Source organism: Leuciscus leuciscus (genome assembly GCF_965113295.1).
Source record: "Leuciscus leuciscus genome assembly, chromosome: 6".
Classification (NCBI taxonomy): domain Eukaryota; kingdom Metazoa; phylum Chordata; class Actinopteri; order Cypriniformes; family Leuciscidae; genus Leuciscus; species Leuciscus leuciscus.
Window position 1 is genome coordinate 12,078,806 of NC_138730.1, and position 24,597 is coordinate 12,103,402.

A 24,597-nucleotide genomic window follows, 5' to 3' on the forward strand; every position below is an offset into this window, starting at 1 on the left:
AGGTTTGAAGATAGATAGATAGATAGATAGATAGATAGATAAGGTTTGAAGATAGATAGATAGGTAGATAGATAGATAGATAGATAGATAGATGTATAGATAAGGTTTGAAGATAGATAGATAGATAGATAGATAGATAGATAGATAAAAACTGTTTGAAGATAGATAGATAGATAGATAGATAGATAGATAGATAGACAGATAGAAAAGGTTGTAAGATAGATAGATAGATAGATAGATAGATAGATAGATAGATAGATAGATAGATAGATAGATAGATAGAAAAGGTTTGAAGATAGATAGATAGATAGATAGATAGATAGATAGATAAGGTTTGAAGATAGATAGATAGATAGATAGATAGATAGATAGATAGATAGATAGATAGATAGATAGAAAAGGTTTGAAGATAGATAGATAGATAGATAGATAAGGTTTGTAGATAGATAGATAGATAGATAGATAGATAGATAGATAAGGTTTGTAGATAGATAGATAGATAGATAGATAGATAGATAGATAGATAGATAGATAGATAGATAGATAGATAAGGTTTGTAGATAGATAGATAGATAGATAGATAGATAGATAGATAAGGTTTGTAGATAGATAGATAGATAGATAGATAGATAAGGTTTGTAGATAGATAGATAGATAGATAGATAGATAGAAAAGGTTTGAAGATAGATAGATAGATAGATAGATAGATAGAAAAGGTTTGAAGATAGATAGATAGATAGATAGATAGATAGATAGATAAGTTATTAGTTAGACAGAAATAGCTTAAAGCTTAATTGAGTATCAATGGCTTCTAGCAGTTTACATTAAACATAGTTCAAACAGACATGGACTTTTGGTCAATGAAAGTCTATGGGATTTTTATGATTTTTAATATTAATTTTTAAGAAAATCATAACTCAAACCAGTCTGAAAAGATATAGCACACCAAGTCAGAACAGTATGAAGGTCTGACCCGAGTTTGGAGTATGTAGCTTGAACGGTCTAGGAGGAGTTAGAGTTGAAAAATTTTGGGTCAGAAGAATAAGAAGAAGAAGAAGAAGAAGAATAATACGTTTAAATAGGATTTCAGTAAGTTGGCTTTCTCAAGCCAACTTAATAAGTGTGTTGCTTTACTGTTTATGGTTAACGTTACCTATATTTTACACGTAGAATGTGGCTGTAACATTAGCTATGCAGCTATGCAGTTTATGTGTGTGAATACACACACTGTAACGCGAGTGTTGTAAGTTACACGTCTTTGTTATTTGGATAACTGTTTTCCTGTTGGTTATATGGCGCGCGCGATATCCGCATTTCAAGATCGCAGAGCTTGATGATATTGTAATAAGATAAATTACAGACGTTACAGATCTCTCATGAAAAGGCAACAGTAGGTTCGCGTTAGCTACATGTTAATAACTAAACCATCCGAATAAAGTACCGTATCCAGACATAATATTTTAAACTGACCATTCGGAAACGTCCTGCTGGAGCCGCTGAGTTGCAACTTCTTCATCCGTTGCTTCTCCATCTGGATCAGATTCTGGGTCAAACTGAAATGCTTGAAAGACTGCGTGTCTTCGTGCCATTGCTATAGGGACGTCCCGCGTGACGTCACGCCATTTGGAGCAGCCATCTTGACGGAATAGAAAATGCTAAACCGCTGGTGATAACCAGCTCGTCGCGAAATATTCATCTATTTACCAACCTTCCCCGCTGGCGTCCAAATCAAAGAGTTGCTGACCCATCCGGACTCGTGATACCGATAGCCTGCTAAGCTTTTGTATGCTTTTAATGAAGCTCCGGTGTAGCGTGATGGGAAGTGAGTAAGGTAGCTGTAAATGTCACCGAACTCAATGTCAGGAAGTTTTTCTACACATTTAATGCCTGTAAAAAGAACTCGTGGTGCTTCATATGGATCTATGATTCCTAATTATTTTATCTTCCTCTTGTATATTTCTTTTTATGATGACATGACGTGAAGAGTTAGCTGACGGCCGCTGCGCTAATAATAGATTGGCCAGTGACCGCGACGCTGAAGTGTGTGAGAACAAATGAATAACATCAGTGCGAACCACGAACATTTATTTGGATTAAATATATAAATATTACATATTTTTCAATGTCAGTCTTTTCACTATTTACATGTTTAAGCCCAAAATGCTATAATATTCAAAGTAGTTGACTGTCGTTCTCCTCTACCCTGTGTACATTATTGATTAAATAGCCTAACGTTAGCCTATTTAAAATCGTTACAGGCACCTCGCGAGCATTCATTCATTCAACTATTTTAAAAGACTGGAATGAACACCAGCACACACAATTAAGCAATCTTTTTTATAGTCAATTTAATTAAAAAAAAAATTTAACAACAGGTATGAAATGTCAGAAAGAGAAAAAAAACTTAATGGGAAGACGAGCATAGACTGCTGCAGCTTAGTGGATAAATATATTTAGCCTATTTATTATTAAGATTGCACAGTTGGAAAGAAAATATATTTATAGGAACATTTCAGCAGGCTCAAGATAATTATACAGTGACCATTATTCATTATTTTAATCAATTCGCAGCCATAAAACGTGATAATCCGCATTCTCATGTGTGTGCGCTTGTGCAATAGTATTCCGTCAAAATGGCTGACACGCGGCTAGGGGTCACGTGACTGGGAGATGCACGCCACGTTCCCGTTGCGCAAGATGGTCAAGGCCACACCCACCCTCCACCTTGCGCCGCCTTTCTCCTCCTCCACAGTATTTAAAGCTACAGACACCGAAACGGCCTGTCTGAAGGAAGCTCATTCTGGGACTGGCTTGTAGTGGCTATAATTCTGCACCGAGGCTGAATTTTTGGAAAGAGATTTCAGATACAGTACTAGGGACCACTAGGGCCTATATTAAAGCCTACAAAAAGTAGCATGTCATGGGACCTTTAAGAGAAACAACCTTTAAGCAACTAAAAACAAAATCACACATAAAAATAAAAAAATATAGAAAATCTTATTTGGATGTCAGAACAGTGTTATATAAAGAACCCTGAAACAAAAAAATTCACAAACCAGTCGGTATTGATCCACTCCAAATTACGAGGAGTCACATCACCTGGACGAACGCAAATGGCCTGAAGACCGCGCAAGATTTCAGTTCGAATGTCTACCCAGCATAGTCCTTTCTCAGTTAATATTCATCTTGAAAGTCATTCACAGACAATTTTTCTCCATCAATAAAAGCATCTGCTCCACGAAAGTAAGCTCTCTTCCCCTCTTCTCTCGCCGCCTTTACCTTTGGCCATAGCAGCTTCCTCTGTTGTCTTTCTGCAAATGTCAGGTCCTCAGCCAGGCGAACCCCTCTTTCCTTAAGTGCAGGATGATCCCGAGCAGCTTTCCAGACTTTCTCTCTGTAGGTCCTGAGCGCGAACTGGATGATGACCGGCCTAGGACGGTTACTTCCAGAACCAGGACGTCCAATCCTATGGATTGTGTCGACAAAAAATCGGATGTCATCTACCTCGTCCGGAGTCAACATTTTCAGGATTTCGAGCACTTTGATTCTTATATTTTCTCCATCCGTTTCTCTCAGATTATTTAACCTCAAATTCCATCTCCTACTGTAGATCTCGGCTTGATCGCACTTGCCTTGAACCAACCGGACCACCTGCTCAATCTGCGATACCTTGTTCTCATTAGACTTGACCCTTGCAGAAAGAGATTTAATCTCCTCGGCCACAAAGTCAGTCGTCTTTGCTAGATTAACTATAGCGACCGAGTTCTGGGCAATTTGTTGTTCCACCGATGAAAAGCGATCATTAAGAGCGTTAACAGCACGAAGTATATCGGCATTAGATACTTTGAGGTCTTCTTCCTGACAAACTTTTTTTGAAAGAGGACTACCTGTTGGAGTATTTGGGGATGAATCAGCTCCAGATGATGCTTCGAAAAGCGAAGAGAGTAACTTTCTGTCCTTGTTCTTTGGCATTTTGGAACATCCACACGTGGACTTGCAGAGTAGGCTTGCGTGACAGTCTAATGAGATTTCTATTAAGTAAATTTAAAGCATTCTACCTTAAAAATAATTATCACGCCATGTCTTGTAATTAAAGTGAACAGATTCGGCCAGAACCAACACAACTGTTTAGGTCGCCATCTTGCGCCACCTCCTAATTTAGAATGTATCACCTTTCTGTCTCACGCCTGTTTCACACATACTCCGTGTGCAGTGCGTATACAGTGCAGGAGCAGCACGCGCAATAGTGCTTTCACATATGCTGCGTTTGCAGTGCGTAACTGATCTGCTGCTGTAGGCTATACCACAAATACATACTCACTATTTGTATTTCAAATCCAGAAGTTATCAGCAACTTTTATTTAAAAATAGTTTTTTTGTCAGCATTGCGATTCTCTTTGTACACATATACACTCTATAATAGACGTATTCACGTTTGAACACAATTTAAACAACGTCAGCCTATTATTCAAAGCAAGTGGTCAAATATTTAACCATGTACTTATATTAAATAGCAAACATTTTAAATTAAAACCTAAAATTGACAAAAACAGCCGACTCTCATGCCTTTTCTTTTTCGTTAAAATTTTAATACAATAAATCTTGCATGTCACAAAGAACTTGTTTTTCCACCTCCACGAATGAGACAAGTGTTGTTCATTATGTCGCCTTGTTGAGGTAAATTGTAGCTTTCCTTGCTTTACCCCGATCTTAAAGTGAAAAAAAAGTAGGCTAGTATTTAATTAAATACATTTATGGTGAAATTACTACATTTTCAGGTCAACTGACACATAATTAATCCGACATAAATGGATTTGTATATAGCACAGCATATATCAGCAGAACTGTGCTTGTAATGGGCTCTCGGTGCACAAGATGGCGCCAGTGAACTTCGGCGATGCGCGCGTGTGCATGTTCCCACTCATCCAGCGACTTTCCCATTTACTGTAAGGAGAAACTTGTATTTGAAACTTGGCTGGATATGAAGAATGTTTTTTTTAAATATATAGAAGATGGTGCTCTAGAAAACATCATTGTTATATTGTCCCTGCTGGCTGCTGCATACGACCAGCGGGCCAGTGCGCGGGTTAACCATCATTTTACCACAGTATTTGCAGCAAAAGCATTAACTAATACAAAGAACCATGGTTTTACTACAACAATTATGGTTTATCTATGATTGTTGTAGTAAAACCTTAACTCTAGTAGCCTGGTTAAAACCAGACCCTTCTCAGTTGAAACTGAGTATAGGGTCTGGGGAAGCTATGTAGACAAATCATTTCCAAAGGGGCGTCACCAACCGACGTAGCTCAAATTCCTCTGGGCGCAATTGGATAGTCATAAAACCAATCAGATCGATGAAGGAGATGACGTATGCTTCGAGTGTTGTTCTTTGCTCCGGTTTTAAAGGGATAGTTCACTTTGAAATTAAATTTTGGTATGTTTTAGCTTACCTCAAGGGCATCCAAGATGTAGGTGTCTTTTTTTCCGCAGTAGTTTCAATTTTGATATTTTTAGGTCAAACCGTTCTTGTCTGTCAGTCATATAATGCAGGTCTATGGTCACGGTCTCAAAGAGCATGCACAAAGTCCAAATTAAAACAATTCCCCATCGTCCAGCCAACCCAAGTGTATTTTACAAAACAAAAGAAAATGTACAATAATACAATGTTACACCACAACGATAGTGTGTGTGTGTATAAAGTATTTTAGTCCAGCGTGCACTAACACTGAAGACTGGAGTAATTTAGTTAAGTTTAGTTTGTTTATTTGAGCAGTAAACATTATGTTCAAAAGGAGTGGGCCGAAGCAAAAGCGCCCTCCCCCAAAATTAATACAATAAAAATTCTCATTTTACAATAGTACAAAGGAACATAGTGCAAAAGCAACAAAACAACAACAAGGAAACAACAGCAAAAAAAATAAAAATAATAATAATAATAATTTGATTATATATTATATTGATTATAATTTGATTAATTAGATTATATACACTTGCAGTGTCTGATCATGGTAGAAATACCCCTAATGGCAATTTATTTATTCTTCTCTAACCTTTTCAAAAATCTTTTGCTTGAATTTATATTTGAACAGTTTGATGTTTGGACATCGTTTCATGTCCATCTCCAAGTTATTCCACAATTGTCGCCATTAACTGTAGGGCTAAACTTTTTGTTGTGCTATGTTTCTGAGTCCTAACATTTTATTCATCACGTAATTCATAACAACCAGTACGTTCTTGGAACCTTCTTTGTATTTGACTTGGTAACAATTTGTGCCTCGCTTTGTATAGCATCTGTACTGTTTGGAACTCAACAATGTCATAAAACTTCATGATCTTTGATTTTAAAAATAATGAGTTTGTGTGGTCCAAAAACCCAACTTTATGAATTAATCGGATAACTCTTTTTTGCAGCATTACTATTGGTTTTAATGTGCTTATACAAGTACTACCCCATACCACAGAACAATAATGTAAATAGGGCAAGAACAGTATAAAGTATGCAGAGCTTTGATGTTTAAAGTATGCTTTACTTTTGCAATTACTGAAATGCTTCTTGATATTTTAGTGATTATGTATTTAATATGAGAGTTCCAAGTAATTCTATCATCTATAATAACTCCAAGGAATTCGATTTCATGCTCCCGCTCTATAACAACACCCTCTATCTGAATTGCTTCCTGAGCATTGGAATTACTGTTGCCAAATATCATCATTTTGCTTTTCCTCAGATTTGGTGATAAGTAATGATGCTGAAAATTCAGCTTTGGTCACAGGAATAAATTACATTTAAAAAATGTATTAAAATAGAAAACAGTGCTTTTAAATTGCAATAATATTTCACTGTTTTTACTGTATTTTTTAATCAAATAAATGCATCCTTGATAAGTATAAAATACTCTTCTTTCTATAAGAGAAAAAATCTTACTTATTCTGAAATGCTGACCAGTGGTGTATCTAATGTTAAAAATAGGACCCGAAGAAGAGTTGCGACCTGAAAGAAGTTGCTCAGTTACTGCTGGGTCAGAAACCAGACGTGCTGAGACGCATTGAGATCCTTCTGGAACGTCCGTTCAGGCCCATTACCAGGTGAGAGAAGCTTCTCATACACTATGTTGAGCTATAGACACAGTCTATGGAGATAAAACAAAAGTACACAAAATAGGTGGAAATGATGACTTTATTGTTTTATTAATATATGCTCCTGGTCTTATTGTGCTAGATTCGGGTGTGATTATGAGGCCGAGGACTGTGAGGAGGATCGAATTTTGACCCACGAAGAACTCCGTCAGCTTGCTTTGAGAAGAGTAAGGCACACAGCATAGCTCTTTCCCATTCTGATGTATTTATTAACTATGGTTTGCATTACAGTTACATGGTGTTTGTTGGTTTTCTGTCGCAGGTCATGCATAAAGAATCTCTGCGTGCAGGAGGAGGCAAAGATGGGAAAACCTAGAAGAGCAGGACCATGTCTAGCAGCAGACAGCGTTTGCTGGAGCCTTAAGACACACTAAGTGTTTGTGTGTGTGTGTTTTGTCATTTATCTGCCCTATTTTTTTATTATTTCAGCTGGTCCCTCCCACTGGCAGAGTATTTACTTGTGTCAGATGAGAGAGGGTGAGTTTTAACCCTTATGTGCTGTTGGGGATGTTTTCATCCACTACGGGGTATTTTTGAGTCTTAAAGGGATAGTTCACTTTGAAATAAATTTTTGGTATGTGTTAGCTTACCTCAAGGGCATCCAAGATGTAGGTGTCTTTTTTTCCGCAGTAGTTTCAATTTTGATATTTTTAGGTCAAACCGTTCTTGTCTGTCAGTCATATAATGCAGGTCGATGGTCACTGTCTCAAAGAGCATGCACAGAGTCCAAATTAAACAATTCCCTATCGTAAGTACACATTGATTAATTTGGACGATGGGGAATTGTTTTAATTTGGACTCTGTGCATGCTCTTTGAGACAGTGACCATCGACCTGCATTATATGACTGACAGACAAGAACGGTTTGACCTAAAAATATCAAAATTGAAACTACTGCGGAAAAAAAGACACCTACATCTTGGATGCCCTTGAGGTAAGCTAAAACATACCAAAATTTAATTTCAAAGTGAACTATCCCTTTAAACTCTTATAATAGTGGTGGTTTGAATTTTATTGATTTTGATTCCCTCAACAATACATTTAAAATTAATTGGCTGAATCAGTACCTAGCCAAACCATCTTCTATCTGGAATGTTTTTCCTCAACTTGTTTTTTCACAACTTGGTGGCATTCATTTTCTCTTAATGTGTAATTATGATATATCCAAACTCCCTATCAAACTCTCCAACTTTCATCGTCAGGTTCTCTTAGCATGGGCACTAATTTATAAACATAAATTTTCACCACAGAGATGTTTTATTTGGAACAATAAGAACATTTTATTCAAGAATAAGTCTCTATTTTATAATAATTGGTTCAGTAATGGTTTATTTTTGGTGGAGCAGTTGTTTAATAAGCAAGGTCTTTTGTTCAGATATTCAGAATTTCTTTCCGAACACCAAATACCAATAACCCCAAAAGAATTTGCTACAGTAATGGGTGCTATTCCCTCTGGCTTATGTATGCTTTTTAAAAACTGTAATTACTCCACCCCAGTATCTACTACATCCTTTCCTAAACCTTGTGATACTCCTGTTGGTCAAATTTGTTTTTCTCAGTCGAAAGCTAAAAACTATAAAATAAGATCTTTATTTCTTAAGAATTTGATTTCTGTTCCACCTGTTATTTCCTTTTGGAATAATCTGTTAACCTTAATTGGAAAAGAATCTGGTCTTTACAGCAGAAATTCTTTCTAAAACAAATAAAGTGAAATAAATCTCATTTAAGCTCATACACAGGTTCTATCCTGTTAAGAAATTTATTCAAAGATTTAAGTCTGACATTGATCGAACATGCTCTTTTTGTTTGAATTCTGATGAAACAGTGGTTCACTTATTTTGGTCGTGTCACTACACTCAGAAGCTTTGGAATGATATTGATGTATTTGTCAAGTGTAAGATTTGGCCAGGCTTCTCAATACATATGAGAAACATTATATTTGGGTATTTTGACTCAGACCCCACAAATGAAAATATCTGTTTTGTTATTAATTTAATTATTTTCCTTAGCAAATTCTACATTCACAAATGCAAATTTTCAAACTGTAAACCTGTCTTCTCTGTCTTTTTAAAAGAAGTAGAAAATTATCTAAATATGATTTCAGTATCTACTAATAAGAAAGCTATAAGGACTGTTAGAATTTGCACTGCCTTTGATTTCTTCATGTGAACATCTCTATGTGATGTAATCTGGCCCTACCTCTTTTTTTATTTTTTTTTTATTTTTTTATTTGCTGTTGTCTCCTTTATTATTGTTTTGGTTGATATTATGTGATGTATACTTTCTCTTTTGTATGTTTCCGTTCTCAGCATTAATCAAAATAAAAAAAAATAAAAAAAGGAGAAGCTGCGTCAAAATGTCGGGGCTTTTGAATTCCTTTGTAGGCTACATACATGTTACACATTTTGGCGTAGTCCTACTCATTTTTCATTATTAATATTCTAACATTTGATCAATATTGCAAAGTCACCAAAACTGACTTGTGTCATAAAAAAAATATTTTGTGACCAAAAATGTGGAAAATACATCTAGCCTAAATTATAGTTCATGACATTCTTTTAACTATAAGCAACCCAATCTGTAATATTATTTCATTTGTATAATGAGCTTGTCTTTGTTTTAAATTATATTGTATTTTTATTGTGAGTGTGATCTGCTGCACAGTTGTGTGATTAAAAGTCAGCTTGATTAACATTATTACAATGTGTTCCTATTTAACAGTTGTTCTTATTACATAGTATAAATATATATTTATAAAATGTATAAGTCCTATATTAGTTTATAAATATTCCAACACATTCGAGGACCTTATATATATATGGTCCTCGAATGTGTTGGAATATTTCACCAGTATCAGCATTTTCACAGTTTGTATCACTCCGCTTGTCTGTGTTTGCGCAACTTGCATCATTAAGCCAGTAAGTGGTGACAATTGACTGTCTTTATGAATGAACAATTGAACTTTAATTGAACTGATCAGTCCAAAAACATTGATTAACTCAAGAAAGAAACAAGTTGCTGAAACCAGTCTTTAATGCTAATATAAATTGCTCATTTGCCTCTGGACACAAAAAGATTGCACTGGTGTTTGATTGAAATGTAACATCTATGCAAAATAATCCTTGAAAGATTTCTCCCATTCCTGTTTGGAATATGTGATTGTGTATTGTCAACAATAAGCAGAAACATTCTGCATTTCCATTTTATAGTGTGTATCATTCATTTCAACATTTCTCCTCATTCTCATGTTTAAGAATCTGTTTTCTGCTTGACAAGTAATTCATGCTACTGCCCACTGACATGCTTTTAAAGCTATTGTCATCAATTTTTTTTTTTTGGCCTTCAAACACCTTCAAATGCACATATGTAGGTCCGAGAAATCAAAATTTTCTCGGGGGAGCATGCCCCCAAACCCCCCTAACTACCTCACATTTTAATGCACATGTCTGTGTGGTAATGTGGGCTGGTGTGGCTACATTCCCAGGGCTGAATTTATGAACCAATCTGCCCCCTGTATATAAGCCTACAATATACATTATTCTCTGTGTCGAATCATGTTATCTTGTTAACCACCCCCAGCCCCTGATGTTTTTAGAACCTAGAAACGCCCCTGGTTGGAAACAATGCTTACAGTACTTATAAGAATTTTTACATCTGCCATCTGTAAACAAATTACTTAGTTCCTTGGCAGGGATCAGTGAAATTCACAATTTCGGGGTCCGGGCGTCCGGCCCACGGCCTAAAAGTCTCAAATTTCATCTTGATAGCTGAGCTAGCGAGAGTGCGCCACAGCCCCGTGCATTTGAATTAAATCAAAACAATAATGCATTTGCTCTGTGACGTCGCCGTTAGAATCATTCCGATGAAGTCACAGACCTCAGCTAAAGTTTTTAGTTAACTAAATCTAAATCTAACTTCAGTTACTTAAATCCAGTTGTACAATTGTGTAACAGTGCACCGTTTTACCTTAAAATATGGACAGTAGTAAATTTCGCTCGCTCAAACGACCGACGTGCCTCGTTAAACCGATGTGTGCTTCAGACGTACCTGCAAGAAACTCTGGAGAGACACCGCAGTACGTCCAGCTTCCTCCAATCTTGACGACCAGAGGTAAGATTCCCACCCAGCAAAAACTCGTCGAAAAGACATTGCTAGTCGTCTAAACAACGTTAAAATTTGGTTGAAAAGTGAAAAGCCGTCTTTTTCAGGTCTTTCGCTGAAAAAAGACGTCTTTTTCAGGCCTAATTTCAACCGATTATAATCAACATGATTATATTTAATATTCATAATAACTGTCAAAATAAGACAATTCACAAAAAGAGTATAGCAAACCATTTATTGTCACTTCAAATACATCTTTCACATAAAAAACACTTTCCTGAACACCTTAAGCCTGCATTAGATCAAACATACCCTGAAAAACAGTTATATTGTGAAATATTCCTAAATTAAAAATAACTTTACTAAAAATGTATAAATATACATGTGAATATGTAGTAAAGTGTAATTTATTCCTGTGATCGAAGCTGAATTTTCAGCATCATTACTCCAGTCTTCAGTGTCACATGATCCTTCAGAAATCACTCTTAATATGATGATCTGATGATCAAGAAACATTTATGATTGTCAGTTGTACGGCTTCATATTTTCGTGGAAACTATGATACAGTTTTCAGTATTCTTTGAATAGAACTCTCAAAAGAGCAGCATTTATTTGAAATTTTTTTTTGTAAAACAATAAAACAAATTTTTACTGTGATTTTTGATGTGACTCTTTTCTGTATACATTTTTTTTCAAAACAATACATCTTTAAAATATTGAAAATGTTTATAAAACAGAATAATGACCAATTATAACCACATTAGAAAACATTAAAGGGATAGTTCACACAAAAATTTAAATTCTGTCATTAATTACTTACCCTCATGTCGCTCCAGAGATCCCGAGACCTCATCCACCGCCTGGGAGAAACCCCAGAGAGAGCCCGAGACCTCATCCACCACCTGGGAGAAACCCCGGAGAGAGCCTGAGACCTCATCCACCACCTGGGAGAAACCCGGGAGAGAGCCTGAGACCTCATCCACCGCCTGGGAGAAACCCCAGAGAGAGCCTGAGACCTCATCCACCGCCTGTGAGAAACCCGGGAGAGAGCCTGAGACCTCATCCACCGCCTGTGAGAAACCCGGGAGAGAGCCTGAGACCTCATCCACCGCCTGGGAGAAACCCCAGAGAGAGCCTGAGACCTCATCCACCGCCTGTGAGAAACCCGGGAGAGAGCCTGAGACCTCATCCACCGCCTGTGAGAAACCCCAGAGAGAGCCTGAGACCTCATCCACCGCCTGGGAGAAACCCCAGAGAGAGCCCGAGACCTCATCCACCGCCTGGGAGAAACCCCGGAGAGAGCCTGAGACCTCATCCACCGCCTGGGAGAAACCCCAGAGAGAGCCCGAGACCTCATCCACCGCCTGGGAGAAACCCCAGAGAGAGCCCGAGACCTCATCCACCGCCTGGGAGAAACCCCAGAGAGAGCCCGAGACCTCATCCACCGCCTGGGAGAAACCCCGGAGAGAGCCTGAGACCTCATCCACCGCCTGGGAGAAACCCCAGAGAGAGCCCGAGACCTCATCCACCGCCTGGGAGAAACCCCAGAGAGAGCCCGAGACCTCATCCACCGCCTGGGAGAAACCCCGGAGAGAGCCTGAGACCGCAGTACGTCCAGCTTTCTCCGATCTCCGGTGCTTCCACAGGTGAGCTTCCCACCCAGCAATCTACATTTGAATTGAAACCATACAGGGCTCACAGTAAGCCTTTCCATTCCCTTGTCTGAAAAAAGATTTTTTTTTTGTGTTGTAAATGTAATTTATTCTGTGGCAATATTATCGTGTTCAATCAGCTTCGATACTTTGTTATTGATCATTAACATGAACCGATGAATGTTCTCATGTGTCCAGCTGAGACAGAGATTGAAAAACTGCAGAGACAGCTGACCATAATGGACCGGGATCGGCAGGCCTGCAGCGTCCAGACGCAGAAAGAGATGCGCAAACAGAGGTCAGTGCCACAAAACACTTTCAGGAGTTTTGGGGTTTATTAAGTCTATTGGGTTAACTGACTTTGGAAAAACCTATCATACATAAAGTAGCCTAAATATTATATTTGTTCTTAAAAAACTTTTAGGAGTGGGTTAGGATTTATCATTAGAAGCCTATCTAATGTTGTCCTGCAATGTTGCATTATGTACCAGGGCTCTCTAAATTTCAGAATCGCTGGTCGTCGTTCGGGCAGACGTTGGTAGAAATAGCCCAAATAGAAAGACCATTTTTAATGTAGAATATTGGTTAGGAGTCAAAACATGAATCAAAAACTTTTTCAACACACAGATATCAACAGTTGGATATAAAATAATCAAATTAGAATCATCATTACAAATATGCATCTGGTACTAACTGAACTGAAGTGTGTGTGACCACCAGTGTGGAACATGAATCAGTGTGTGTCTGTGGCTCAGCCCCCAATGAGGGTAACACTTTAGTTTAGGGTCTAATGCTCACTATTAGCTAGTTTAATTAACATGCAGAAGGCAGGGCTTTATCATCACTGAGGTCCCGAATGTGAGGTAGGCTAGTTAAGGGGGTTCGGGAAAAAATTTGATTTCTCTGATCTACATGTGTGCATTTTAAGATGTTTTGAAGGCCAAAAAAATTGGATAACAACAGCTTTAAAACCATGTCACGCCGCTGATTATTTTTCTGCATCACACTCCTATTCTCTTTGTTTTTCTCTTGCTCTGTCTCTTCCCCTCCTAAAGCTGAGCTCTGACTGATATAGGCTTTTCATTTTTGTCTGTCAGTGAAGAAAGTAAACATAGGGGCAACTGATTGATTTATGAATCATTTTCTCAGACGAGTTAATTTACTGAAAGCTGCTAGGTAGCCTAACTAAGTTTATTAAATTTATTCACAGTATGTACACATTTGATCTTATTCCTAATACAGGGCCGTAGACAGGGCTTTATAATCAAAGAGGTCCTACATTTGAGGTTATTAGTTTTTAGTTTTTTTTCTCTGTGCATTTCAAGACGTTTGAAGGCCAAAAAAAGGATAAGAAATAGCTTTAAAACCATGTCAGCGGGCAGTAGATTATATGTCAACACCTGCTCTCTCCTCTTATCCATCACTCTCTCTTCTTCTCTCAATCTCCTCATCTTGCCCTGTCTCTTCTCCTCCTAAAGCTGAACTTTTTTAATTTACTGAAGGCTACAAATTGTATTATATTAATTCTCAACATGTACACATTCATTATTAATCTTGTGCCTAACATGATGAAAACGGCTTTGTTAATGTTTCTTGTCCCCTCACAATGACAGTAAACTAATTATTACATTACATGAGTCATGTTACATAGGCCTATTTTCAGTTAAAAATGGCGAAATTCGACAAAAGTATGTTCATTTGCCTGATTATTTTTGTCATTCGTTTCACATTTATGACCTAAAAAAGCTGTCAAATGTGAAATGTTTAGTTTAGCTACTTGCATCTTATCTGGCACTCGACCGTAAACTGGAGCGAGTCGCTCTGCTCAAATTCGCGCTCAGCAGCTTCTGTGAACAACAGTCCCGCCTACTTTGATTTGATTGGTCATCTCAAATATTCTGACATTGACGAGCAGTGACAGACCAATGAGGCTCAGATGAACACACACACACACCCTGTCCTCTGTTTCTGACGTGCGCTCTGCTCGGCGCCGCTGCAGATTGAAGATGAAGAACACGCTGGATCTGATTATAACCAGACTGAAGCGAACACTATTTCAGATAGCCCGTCGGCCAGGCCGGTTATGCATTTTGGTAGCCCGACTGGAAAACGCAATAGCCCCGGGACGTCAGGCGAGCGATTTTGCGAGCCCTGTGTACAGTACATGTATTGCATTGTGTCTTGTATGGAATGTGTGTGTTTAAGCATATTTTGTTTGTTGTGTGGTGTTTGTCCGCAGCCAGGAGATTTCTAGCTTGCGTGTGGTTCATGAGGAGTTTCTTCGTGAGCTTGAGTGCCGATCGCGTAGGAAGAAGGACAGCCAGGACACTGGGAGAATCCAAGCTCTGCTAGAGCAAAGAAACACGGTGGAGGATCAGCTTGATAATATGAGACAGACCCAAACACAGATGGAACAGGAGGTGCATATGTGCCGAGTTATTAAACTTATTAAACACACATTGTTGGTGCTACAGATGTTTATTTACATGCATTTTGTTTACAGATCATGAATATGGAGAAGAAACTGGTGTTCAGGCCTGCCTCTCAGGCCTGCCAGACTCAGAAGGCCACACACACCCTGCGGAACAAACTGGACTGGGTAAACAGAGAATCAAACATTTCACAGCATGCAGTTTCACTGACCACACAACTGTGGGAACAAAACATTTGGCCATACAAAACGGTTCATTTGTTCCTTAGCCTCTTATGCTCCTGGACCATTTTTGGGGAAAGCCTCCCACTTCCACATATTTTTTTCAAAATAGACAATTTTGGTGTAATTTTACAGGAAACCCTTTACAGTTTCATAAAACCATGCTAAAAGTGATAAACATTTAAGTATATGTTGTCTGTGCTGTAATAACCCCCCCAAAAAAGAGGCGCTTTTTGATTATTTTATTTTTTATTTTTTTCTTAAATTCATTTTTGAAAGTGTATAACTCAGTGTGGGCTCTAGCAACATGCAGATAAGTATGGCTGTTTCCTCTATATGCCAGCAAACACTGGAAAAAATATTTTTTTCTCTAGAATAAAAAATGAAAAAGATGTTCATATTAATCTGAAGGGAGGAATATTACTTTTTTTTAATGTAATTTCCACCTACCCAAATCTAAACTCTGCTCATACCCATATACAGTGGTATATATGCAATATTACAGTGTAATTTTACAGAAAACCCTTTGAAATTATATAAAACGCTGCTGAATGTGATCAATATTATAGTATATGTTGTCTGTGCTATAATAAACAAAAATTTAAAAATAGGCGCTTTATGATTTTGATCATTTTATTCTTTCAGAAGATACAAGATAGAATGAGAGCTTTCTTGTGATATATGACTTGACTGTTTTGTGAAATATATAAAAAATAAATATTTGTAGAAAGATTTCTTCGCAATCATAAAGCGGAATTTTTTGCCTGGGACCAATGCATATTTAAGCTAATATTTCATTTGATATGTATCATAAAAACTAAAGTGATGGAACCTTTGTAAAGGTTAGAGTCTAAGCTTTCAAATGAAACCATGGATTGGGTGATACCTTATAGGGAAGCCTATAAAAAGAACGTACGAACATCATAACAAAGATTTTCTTAAGAACTGGTGTGAGTAGCAACGTTTGTACGAAACCAAATAATCCCTTAGTAACAGGATCGATGACTCGATCGGACTGAAAACCTGATTAAATCACCTTGCATGATTCATTTAAATACTCTCCTCCCATAAATACTGTGTCTGAAAGGGAAAGCATCTGCAATGATGTCAGCCGCACGCGATAATTCTACGGTCATTTTTCACTGCGTGTCTTTAGTAAATCCTGACAGTAGTTTTTTAACGCCAAAAGAGGGTTTGCGCTGGCGAAAGCTGTTAGTAAATCTGGCCCCTAGTGTGTGCATGAACTTCTCCTTAAATGTTTTTCCCTTGTTGTCCCTGCAGGCTCTTACTCGGTGTAGCGAACGGCTGACGAAGAACAGCCAGCTCAAAGAAGAGGTCGAGACACTCCACATGGAACGCGCCCGATTCCAGAAGCTGCATCGCAGACGGGAGAAGGTTGGTCATTCTGGGTGTTTTTGATGAGTGTGAGGGATGGAGTTATTGAACAGTTCAAACAAGTGCTGTTGTCTTTCTTTCAGGTCTTGCAAGATGTGTGTAAGGAGATCAGTGAAGTGATCGACATGGCAGCCACAGCTTTTAATGAGAGGTACTTTGAGATTTTAAGTTTCTTCGCTTACATACAAAGTTCCCAAAATCATGAAAAACTTCACAAAAAAAAAATCTGTTTTAGTTTTTTATTTACTAGTGCAAAGTGCCCGTGCAAAATCAGTTTTGTGTGTGTTTTTAGTAATTGTTGGTTTGGTGTGTTTAATATAATTTAAACGGATGAGTTATAAAGAAATTCACCCCCCTCACAGTTGTCATGACGGGCAGAATTAGCTGTATAGACCAAAGCCACTTTTTGCACCAGGCTGTAAACATGTGTTTTTCTGCTGTAAAGTTGGGCATTTCAACATGGGGGAGATACAGATTTGACTCACTTCTGCAGCCAGTTGATGAACTGCCGTTTAATACACTTCCGTGTTGGTTTCAAGAGAGAGACAGGGAGGTTGCCGCTTGGCTACTACAAATGATGGCCGTGAATAAAATATAATATTCAGAAGTCAACAGTGTTGCTGACAGAGTGTTTATGTCAGAATATTTATTTTTAAACCACAACCTTCTTGGGGCTTCTTTTACTGATATTTTTAACGATATCTTTTGCATCTCTCATCCAAACAACGTCAAACTTGGCACTGCACTTACTCGTGCCCGTAGCGAGACACCTGTCGAGTTTGAAATCCATCGGACTAACGGTTCGAGAGATATGCGAATAACAGACACACAGACAGACGTTCCTGTAATTTATAGATAGATTGCACAGCAAAAGTTCAGTGACATTTTTATTTGTGCATGGCAGAAAGCAAATACTGATACTGACGTAATGACACACATAATAAGAGTTATTATTTTGTACGGTTTTACACATTGCTCCACCCTCAGTACGTGTTTTGGACATTTGTAGCCGGTTCTATTTATATATGTGTGTATTTCAGAGAGGAGGCACAGACCGAAGTTGCCAAGATGAAGAAGGATTTTGCGGAGTACTCAGCTGAGATGAAGGAGCTGAAGAAAGCAATCTCTCATGAACATCGACTCGACAAGTTTGAGATCGCCAAGGACAAGGCGAGAACCGCCATGGATGAAAAGAGACGCAGACAATGTGGTCAGTGAGCAATATTTGTAACCAAGAATTGTTGTTGGTTAAATTGTGTGCACTACCGACAAAGTTCTGTCATGAAACTCTAGATGGCGCCGGCTGATAGGTCCTTAACTCTGTTTGCAATCACATCTGTATCTATTGGGCACAGCTGATTGGTTCCTGCTGTATCAGTAGCCAATGAGCTCGCTGCTCAGCCTTCAAATACGTGGAACTTAGCAGTTGCTTTCAGAAACCCTCCGCTTGTACACTAGCCTGACTACGTCAGACTTCCTACTTCCGCTAATTTCATTTCGCTCCTGTAGTCAGTCTGTAGATTTACTTCACATAATCTGCAAAAGTCATTCACAGCCATGTTCACTCCGGTATTTCGCTCGATGGTTTAGTTTTTGCATCATACATGCGTTTACAGTGGAAGTTAGATGCGGCTGAGCATGCGCATAACACACGCCATAACCAAACGTTATGTGATTGGCTTACGGGTAACCAATGATTTTAAACTTCAGACAAGCGCCCCCCCGCAAGAGAGAAAACACTTCTCTATTATGCCCTGCCAGACTCTGTATACGAAGCAAAGTGAAGTAGCAGAGTCTGGTATTACCAGGCTACTTGTACACATCAGCTACGCCTAATTAACGAATACTGTGTTGTACTCTATCTTGCTCACAGTGGTGTGTTGGAAATGCAGCAGTGTAGCAGATCTATTCTGCCAAGACCAAACATATCAACATTGTCATATCCATTTCCATTTTGTCATGACATATTTTAATTTACTTTGCGGAGTAAAAATATAATTTACTTTTTTACAAATTTTGCTAATCCCAAACTTTTGTTATACTCTGTAACAGACTGATAGATTAATTGATTCTGAATCCAGCTATTTTTTCTATTATGGCAGAGATGGAGGAGCAGAGGAGGGCAGACGCCGAAGACGAGGCGAGGAGGGCAGACGCCGAAGACAAGACGTTTGACCCTCTGGAGGAGGTTTTCCAGCAGATCCAGAGATTGACTGGGGAAGATCATTTGGAGATGTTGGCAACACATTTCATTCAGGGTGAGCTTTATGTTTTCTGTTTTGAGCAGACAAATGATTGCAATGCATTCTGCTACAACTCTTTATGTGTTTCTTAACAGTTGAGGACAAGAACTTTTCTCTTTGCAACTTTGTGATGAATCAGAACATGGAAGTTGAGACGGCGAGAGAGCAAATCCAGGAGGTCAGTGTGTGAATCACAGAACTAGTCAAATAAAGACCCGTTCGCAAGATGAACTGATCATTTAATATAAATACATGACTGAGGAAGGACAGTTCAGTCCCCTCCACTTTTTGTGAGATAATGATTTAAGTTTCATTAGGTTTATTTCGCTAAGCAGCTGTGCAAGGCAAAAAAAGTAGCTTTGTAAAATTACTTTTGTTATTTTAGTATTATTTGTGTACTATTATAGTATTTTTATTATATAGTATAGCATTTCTACTATAATACTCAATGTTTAGTTAAGTTTCTTATGTGATTTTGTAATTTTTATTAGAATTCGTTTTTTTCTGTTTAGCTTTATTTTCTTTTTATAGTAATTTTAGCACTTCCACTTTTTTTCAGTTAATCGTCAAAGCAACATTTCTAGTTTTTCGTCTAATATTTATTTGAATTCATTTTAATCTTTATTTCACTTAATGAAAGCAATTTTAATAGTTTTAGTTTAAGTTAATAAGAACAACACTAAAACCAAACAAAACATTGGCCAACCTGGGCCAAATGAACATGCAACATGCATAATGTTATTCATATTCACATTTTAATACAGACACAACAGTAGGAATCCATTTTTTGTGTTGATTCTGTTCCAGATTAGAGAAGAGATCAAGCAGATCCACATGGAACGTGTCCAAAAGGAAGAGAAAATTCAGGAGGAATTAAAAGGGTTGACGGGACTACAGCAAGAGTGTGAGACTCAAGCTCAAGATTATGAAGCCCAGGCCGATGACATCAGCAAGATCCTTCATCAGATCAAAACAGGTACTAGTAAAATCACCCAAACATGCGTTAACATAATCACGTGGAAGAATAAAAAATGATAACATTCTCACGTTATCGTCTTAGAAGAAAAATGATACTTGCGTTTTTATACACAAAAGCTTATGTTGATGTCATTCTAGGGACAGACAGTGTGTTCAAAAAGATTGACTGCGACAGCACACAGGTGTTAGACGTGCTGGGCTCTTCCTCTGGGATCGAAGACAGTAACATCATGAAGTACCTCAGCCTGGTGGAGCAGAGAACCAGTGAACTGCTCATCATTCAAGCCTTCATTAATTATAAGGTACCGAAAGGACCAGAATGTACCAACAGGTTATTTCATTGGCAGTGTCCGAAATCACCCCCTATAGCCTTAAATAGGGCACCATTTGAGTGCACACATTCAATCCCCAGGGTTCCTACGCAGTTTGGAAAAGTATGGAATTTGATTTGAGTAATTTCCAGGTCTGGAAAAGTATGGAAAAAAGAAAGCAGATTATGGAAAAATATTTGCATTTCCAGACTATTGGCCCTGTTTAGTTTTCTATAATAGAAAATTAAGAATTTAATGAACAAAAATGTATCATAGAAGTGTGTTTTCATGGCAGCTGTTTAGTGATTGTCTAACACAACTGAATTCAAGGTGCACTTTTTCATTATGCAAAAATGCAGGTTATAAGTGTTCTGGGTTTCTTCTCATGATATTCTTAGCACCGTATTACAGAGCCACTAAAAGGATCTTTGCAAAAATAAAAAAATATGCAGACTTTAAACTTACATTAAACTTAGCATAGACAATGCACACTGAGCCACCTATTGCACCATCAGCCCATTTCACGGTGTGGTTTCTTGGCCGCCATTAAAGTGTGTTAAAGCAGTGTGTTAAAGCAGACCTAAGGCCTTGAAATATAATGTACTGCCCTACACATTTTTTTCACCACTTTTTTTTAATAGAAAAAGTTATTTGAGTCTGGAAAATGTGGAATTTTGAAATGGAATATGTGTAGGAAGGAGTTTCTTATTATTAGAGCTGCCAGTTTGCAAAGTTTCAAATGACTATTAAGCATCAAGCACAAACGATGCAAACCGGCAGCCCTTCCTGCGCACTCAATGTCCGAATTCACTCACTCGTTTTCATTCACTCCTTTAACTCGACTATATTAGTGGAGTGATTTAGGGAATAGTGAATGAGGGTATAGGGGGAGATTTTGAACACAGCCATAGTGTTAAAGCAACACTGATAAATATGCAGCCAACCCAAATGTATTTTACAAAACAAAAGAAAATGTACAATAATACAATGTTACACCACAACGATAGTGTGTGTGTGTATAAAGTATTTTAGTCCAGCGTGCACTAACACTGAAGACTGGAGTAATTTAGTTAAGTTTAGTTTGTTTATTTGAGCAGTAAACATTATGTTCAAAAGGAGTGGGCCGAAGCAAAAGCGCCCTCCCCCAAAATTAATACAATAAAAATTCTCATTTTACAATAGTACAAAGGAACATAGTGCAAAAGCAACAAAACAACAACAAGGAAACAACAGCAAAAAAATAATATATATAATAATAATAATAATTAGATTATATACACTTGCAGTGTCTGATCATGGTAGAAATACCCCTAATGGCAATTTATTTATTCTTCTCTAACCTTTTCAAAAATCTTTTGCTTGAATTTATATTTGAACAGTTTGATGTTTGGACATCGTTTCATGTCCATCTCCAAGTTATTCCACAATTGTCGCCATTAACTGTAGGGCTAAACTTTTTGTTGTGCTATGTTTCTGAGTCCTAACATTTTATTCATCACGTAATTCATAACAACCAGTACGTTCTTGGAACCTTCTTTGTATTTGACTTGGTAACAATTTGTGCCTCGCTTTGTATAGCATCTGTACTGTTTGGAACTCAACAATGTCATAAAACTTCATGATCTTTGATTTTAAAAATAATGAGTTTGTGTGGTCCAAAAACCCAACTTTTATGAATTAATCGGATAACTCTTTTTTGCAGCATTACTATTGGTTTTAATGTGCTTATACAAGTACTATCCCATACCACAGAACAATAATGTAAATAGGGCAAGAACAGTATAAAGTATGCAGAGCTTTGATGTTTAAAGTATGCTTTACTTTTGCAATTACTGAAATGCTTCTTGATATTTTAGTGATTATGTATTTAATATGAGAGTTCCAAGTAATTCTATCATCTATAATAACTCCAAGGAATTCGATTTCATGCTCCCGCTCTATAACAACACCCTCTATCTGAATTGCTTCCTGAGCATTGGAATTACTGTTGCCAAATATCATCATTTTGCTTTTCCTCAGATTTGGTGATAAGTAATGATGCTGAAAATTCAGCTTTGGTCACAGGAATAAATTACATTTAAAAAATGTATTAAAATAGAAAACAGTGCTTTTAAATTGCAATAATATTTCACTGTTTTTACTGTATTTTTTAATCAAATAAATGCATCCTTGATAAGTATAAAATACTCTTCTTTCTATAAGAGAAAAAAATCTTACTTATTCTGAAATGCTGACCAGTGGTGTATCTAATGTTAAAAATAGGACCCGAAGAAGAGTTGCGACCTGAAAGAAGTTGCTCAGTTACTGCTGGGTCAGAAACCAGACGTGCTGAGACGCATTGAGATCCTTCTGGAACGTCCGTTCAGGCCCATTACCAGGTGAGAGAAGCTTCTCATACACTATGTTGAGCTATAGACACAGTCTATGGAGATAAAACAAAAGTACACAAAATAGGTGGAAATGATGACTTTATTGTTTTATTAATATATGCTCCTGGTCTTATTGTGCTAGATTCGGGTGTGATTATGAGGCCGAGGACTGTGAGGAGGATCGAATTTTGACCCACGAAGAACTCCGTCAGCTTGCTTTGAGAAGAGTAAGGCACACAGCATAGCTCTTTCCCATTCTGATGTATTTATTAACTATGGTTTGCATTACAGTTACATGGTGTTTGTTGGTTTTCTGTCGCAGGTCATGCATAAAGAATCTCTGCGTAAAGGCAAAGATGGGAAAACCTAGGCAGAGTATTTACTTGTGTCAGATGAGAGAGGGTGAGTTTTAACCCTTATGTGCTGTTGGGGATGTTTTCATCCACTACGGGGTATTTTTGAGTCTTAAAGGGATAGTTCACTTTGAAATTAATTTTTGGTATGTTTTAGCTTACCTCAAGGGCATCCAAGATGTAGGTGTCTTTTTTTCCGCAGTAGTTTCAATTTTGATATTTTTAGGTCAAACCGTTCTTGTCTGTCAGTCATATAATGCAGGTCGATGGTCACTGTCTCAAAGAGCATGCACAGAGTCCAAATTAAACAATTCCCCATCGTAAGTACACATTGATTAATTTGGACGATGGGGAATTGTTTTAATTTGGACTCTGTGCATGCTCTCACAGAGAGTCAGATCCTGATTTGGATGTGGCACCCTCATCATCCTCTCTAGCTTCCACTGAAGGCGAGGAAGATTCGGAGGATCCTGGATCTGGGTGGATTGGGAGAAACGGCGAAGTGTGGTTTTCCACCAACGCGGAGACAACTTTCTTCAGCCTGCCAACTCCCGTGACTCCAGGGCCGACGCGCTATACCATCGCAAGGGTCCAGAACATGGATTCTGTGTTCAACGGATTCTGTTTTTTCCATGTTCTGGACCCTTGCGATGGCATAGCGCGTCGGCCCTGGAGTCACGGGAGTAAATGAGGGAGAAAAAGTTAAAATCTGATGCTGCACAAAAACTAACAATGCATCAAAACCAATGTTGTTTCTAATCTTTGACATGTCCAAGATTTGATGCATTGTTAGTTTTTGTGTAGCATCAGATTTGAACTTTTTCTCCCTCATTTACTGTTCGTGGCTGTTTTTGCCCCATTGTCTTCCATTGTAACCACATTTTTTGATTGCAAAGCCATGACACCATATAATCATGCATTTTTGATTGGTGGTGGTTTTCCCTGTTGGGAAGAGGTAAAATTTGTAATTTTTTACTGTTGATAACCAGGTGGCACCATTAACCCTTTAGATAGGCCTGTGCAAAAAAACAGGCCTTTTACATGGAGTTATATGGAGTATAATAGCATATTTGTGTGTGTGTGTGTTTGTGTGTGTGTGTGTGTGTGAGAGAGAGAGAGAGAGAGAGAGAGTATGAGAACTCACCTTGATGCGTCTGAGAAAATCAAAATATGCACCTCAGCTCTCAGAACTACATGGAGTAAACAAAAACAAAGTAAGTGTATTTATGCATCTGCTGCCTTTTGATGGTGAGAAATGCAGACTAAACAAAGCAAGTGGATTTAAACACTTGCATGCAAGCCTGCTGGTCATTTGATGGTGAGAAGAGTAGCAAGCAACATGAGAAAGGGCTTGACTTGTAGTGAAGTTTTAGAGATGATTATGCCGCCTGACCCCTCCAGCG

General features: G+C 37.9%; 1 protein-coding gene and 1 long non-coding RNA gene across 2 annotated transcripts; both read left to right on the plus strand.

The window, feature by feature from the left end:
• Window positions 1-6,977: 6,977 nt before the first annotated feature.
• On the plus strand, window positions 6,978-7,534 carry LOC309501615. Its single transcript, XR_014206961.1, has 3 exons — window positions 6,978-7,089; window positions 7,223-7,307; window positions 7,403-7,534. It is a non-coding gene; the product is annotated as an uncharacterized lncRNA (long non-coding RNA).
• A 3,633-nt stretch (window positions 7,535-11,167) lies between these two features.
• Window positions 11,168-23,495, plus strand: LOC309500488 (coiled-coil domain-containing protein 63-like; the record flags this gene model as incomplete). The annotated part of the gene is made up of 15 exons (XM_082172097.1): window positions 11,168-11,249; window positions 12,077-12,886; window positions 13,091-13,190; window positions 15,132-15,312; window positions 15,396-15,491; window positions 16,827-16,940; window positions 17,024-17,091; window positions 17,981-18,150; window positions 19,043-19,198; window positions 19,279-19,361; window positions 19,991-20,159; window positions 20,300-20,463; window positions 22,735-22,850; window positions 22,984-23,068; window positions 23,164-23,495. 15 exons carry the CDS (start codon window positions 11,168-11,170, stop codon window positions 23,209-23,211), a joined length of 2,442 nt encoding a protein of 813 aa, XP_082028223.1. The 3' UTR covers window positions 23,212-23,495.
• Window positions 23,496-24,597: the final 1,102 nt, after the last annotated feature.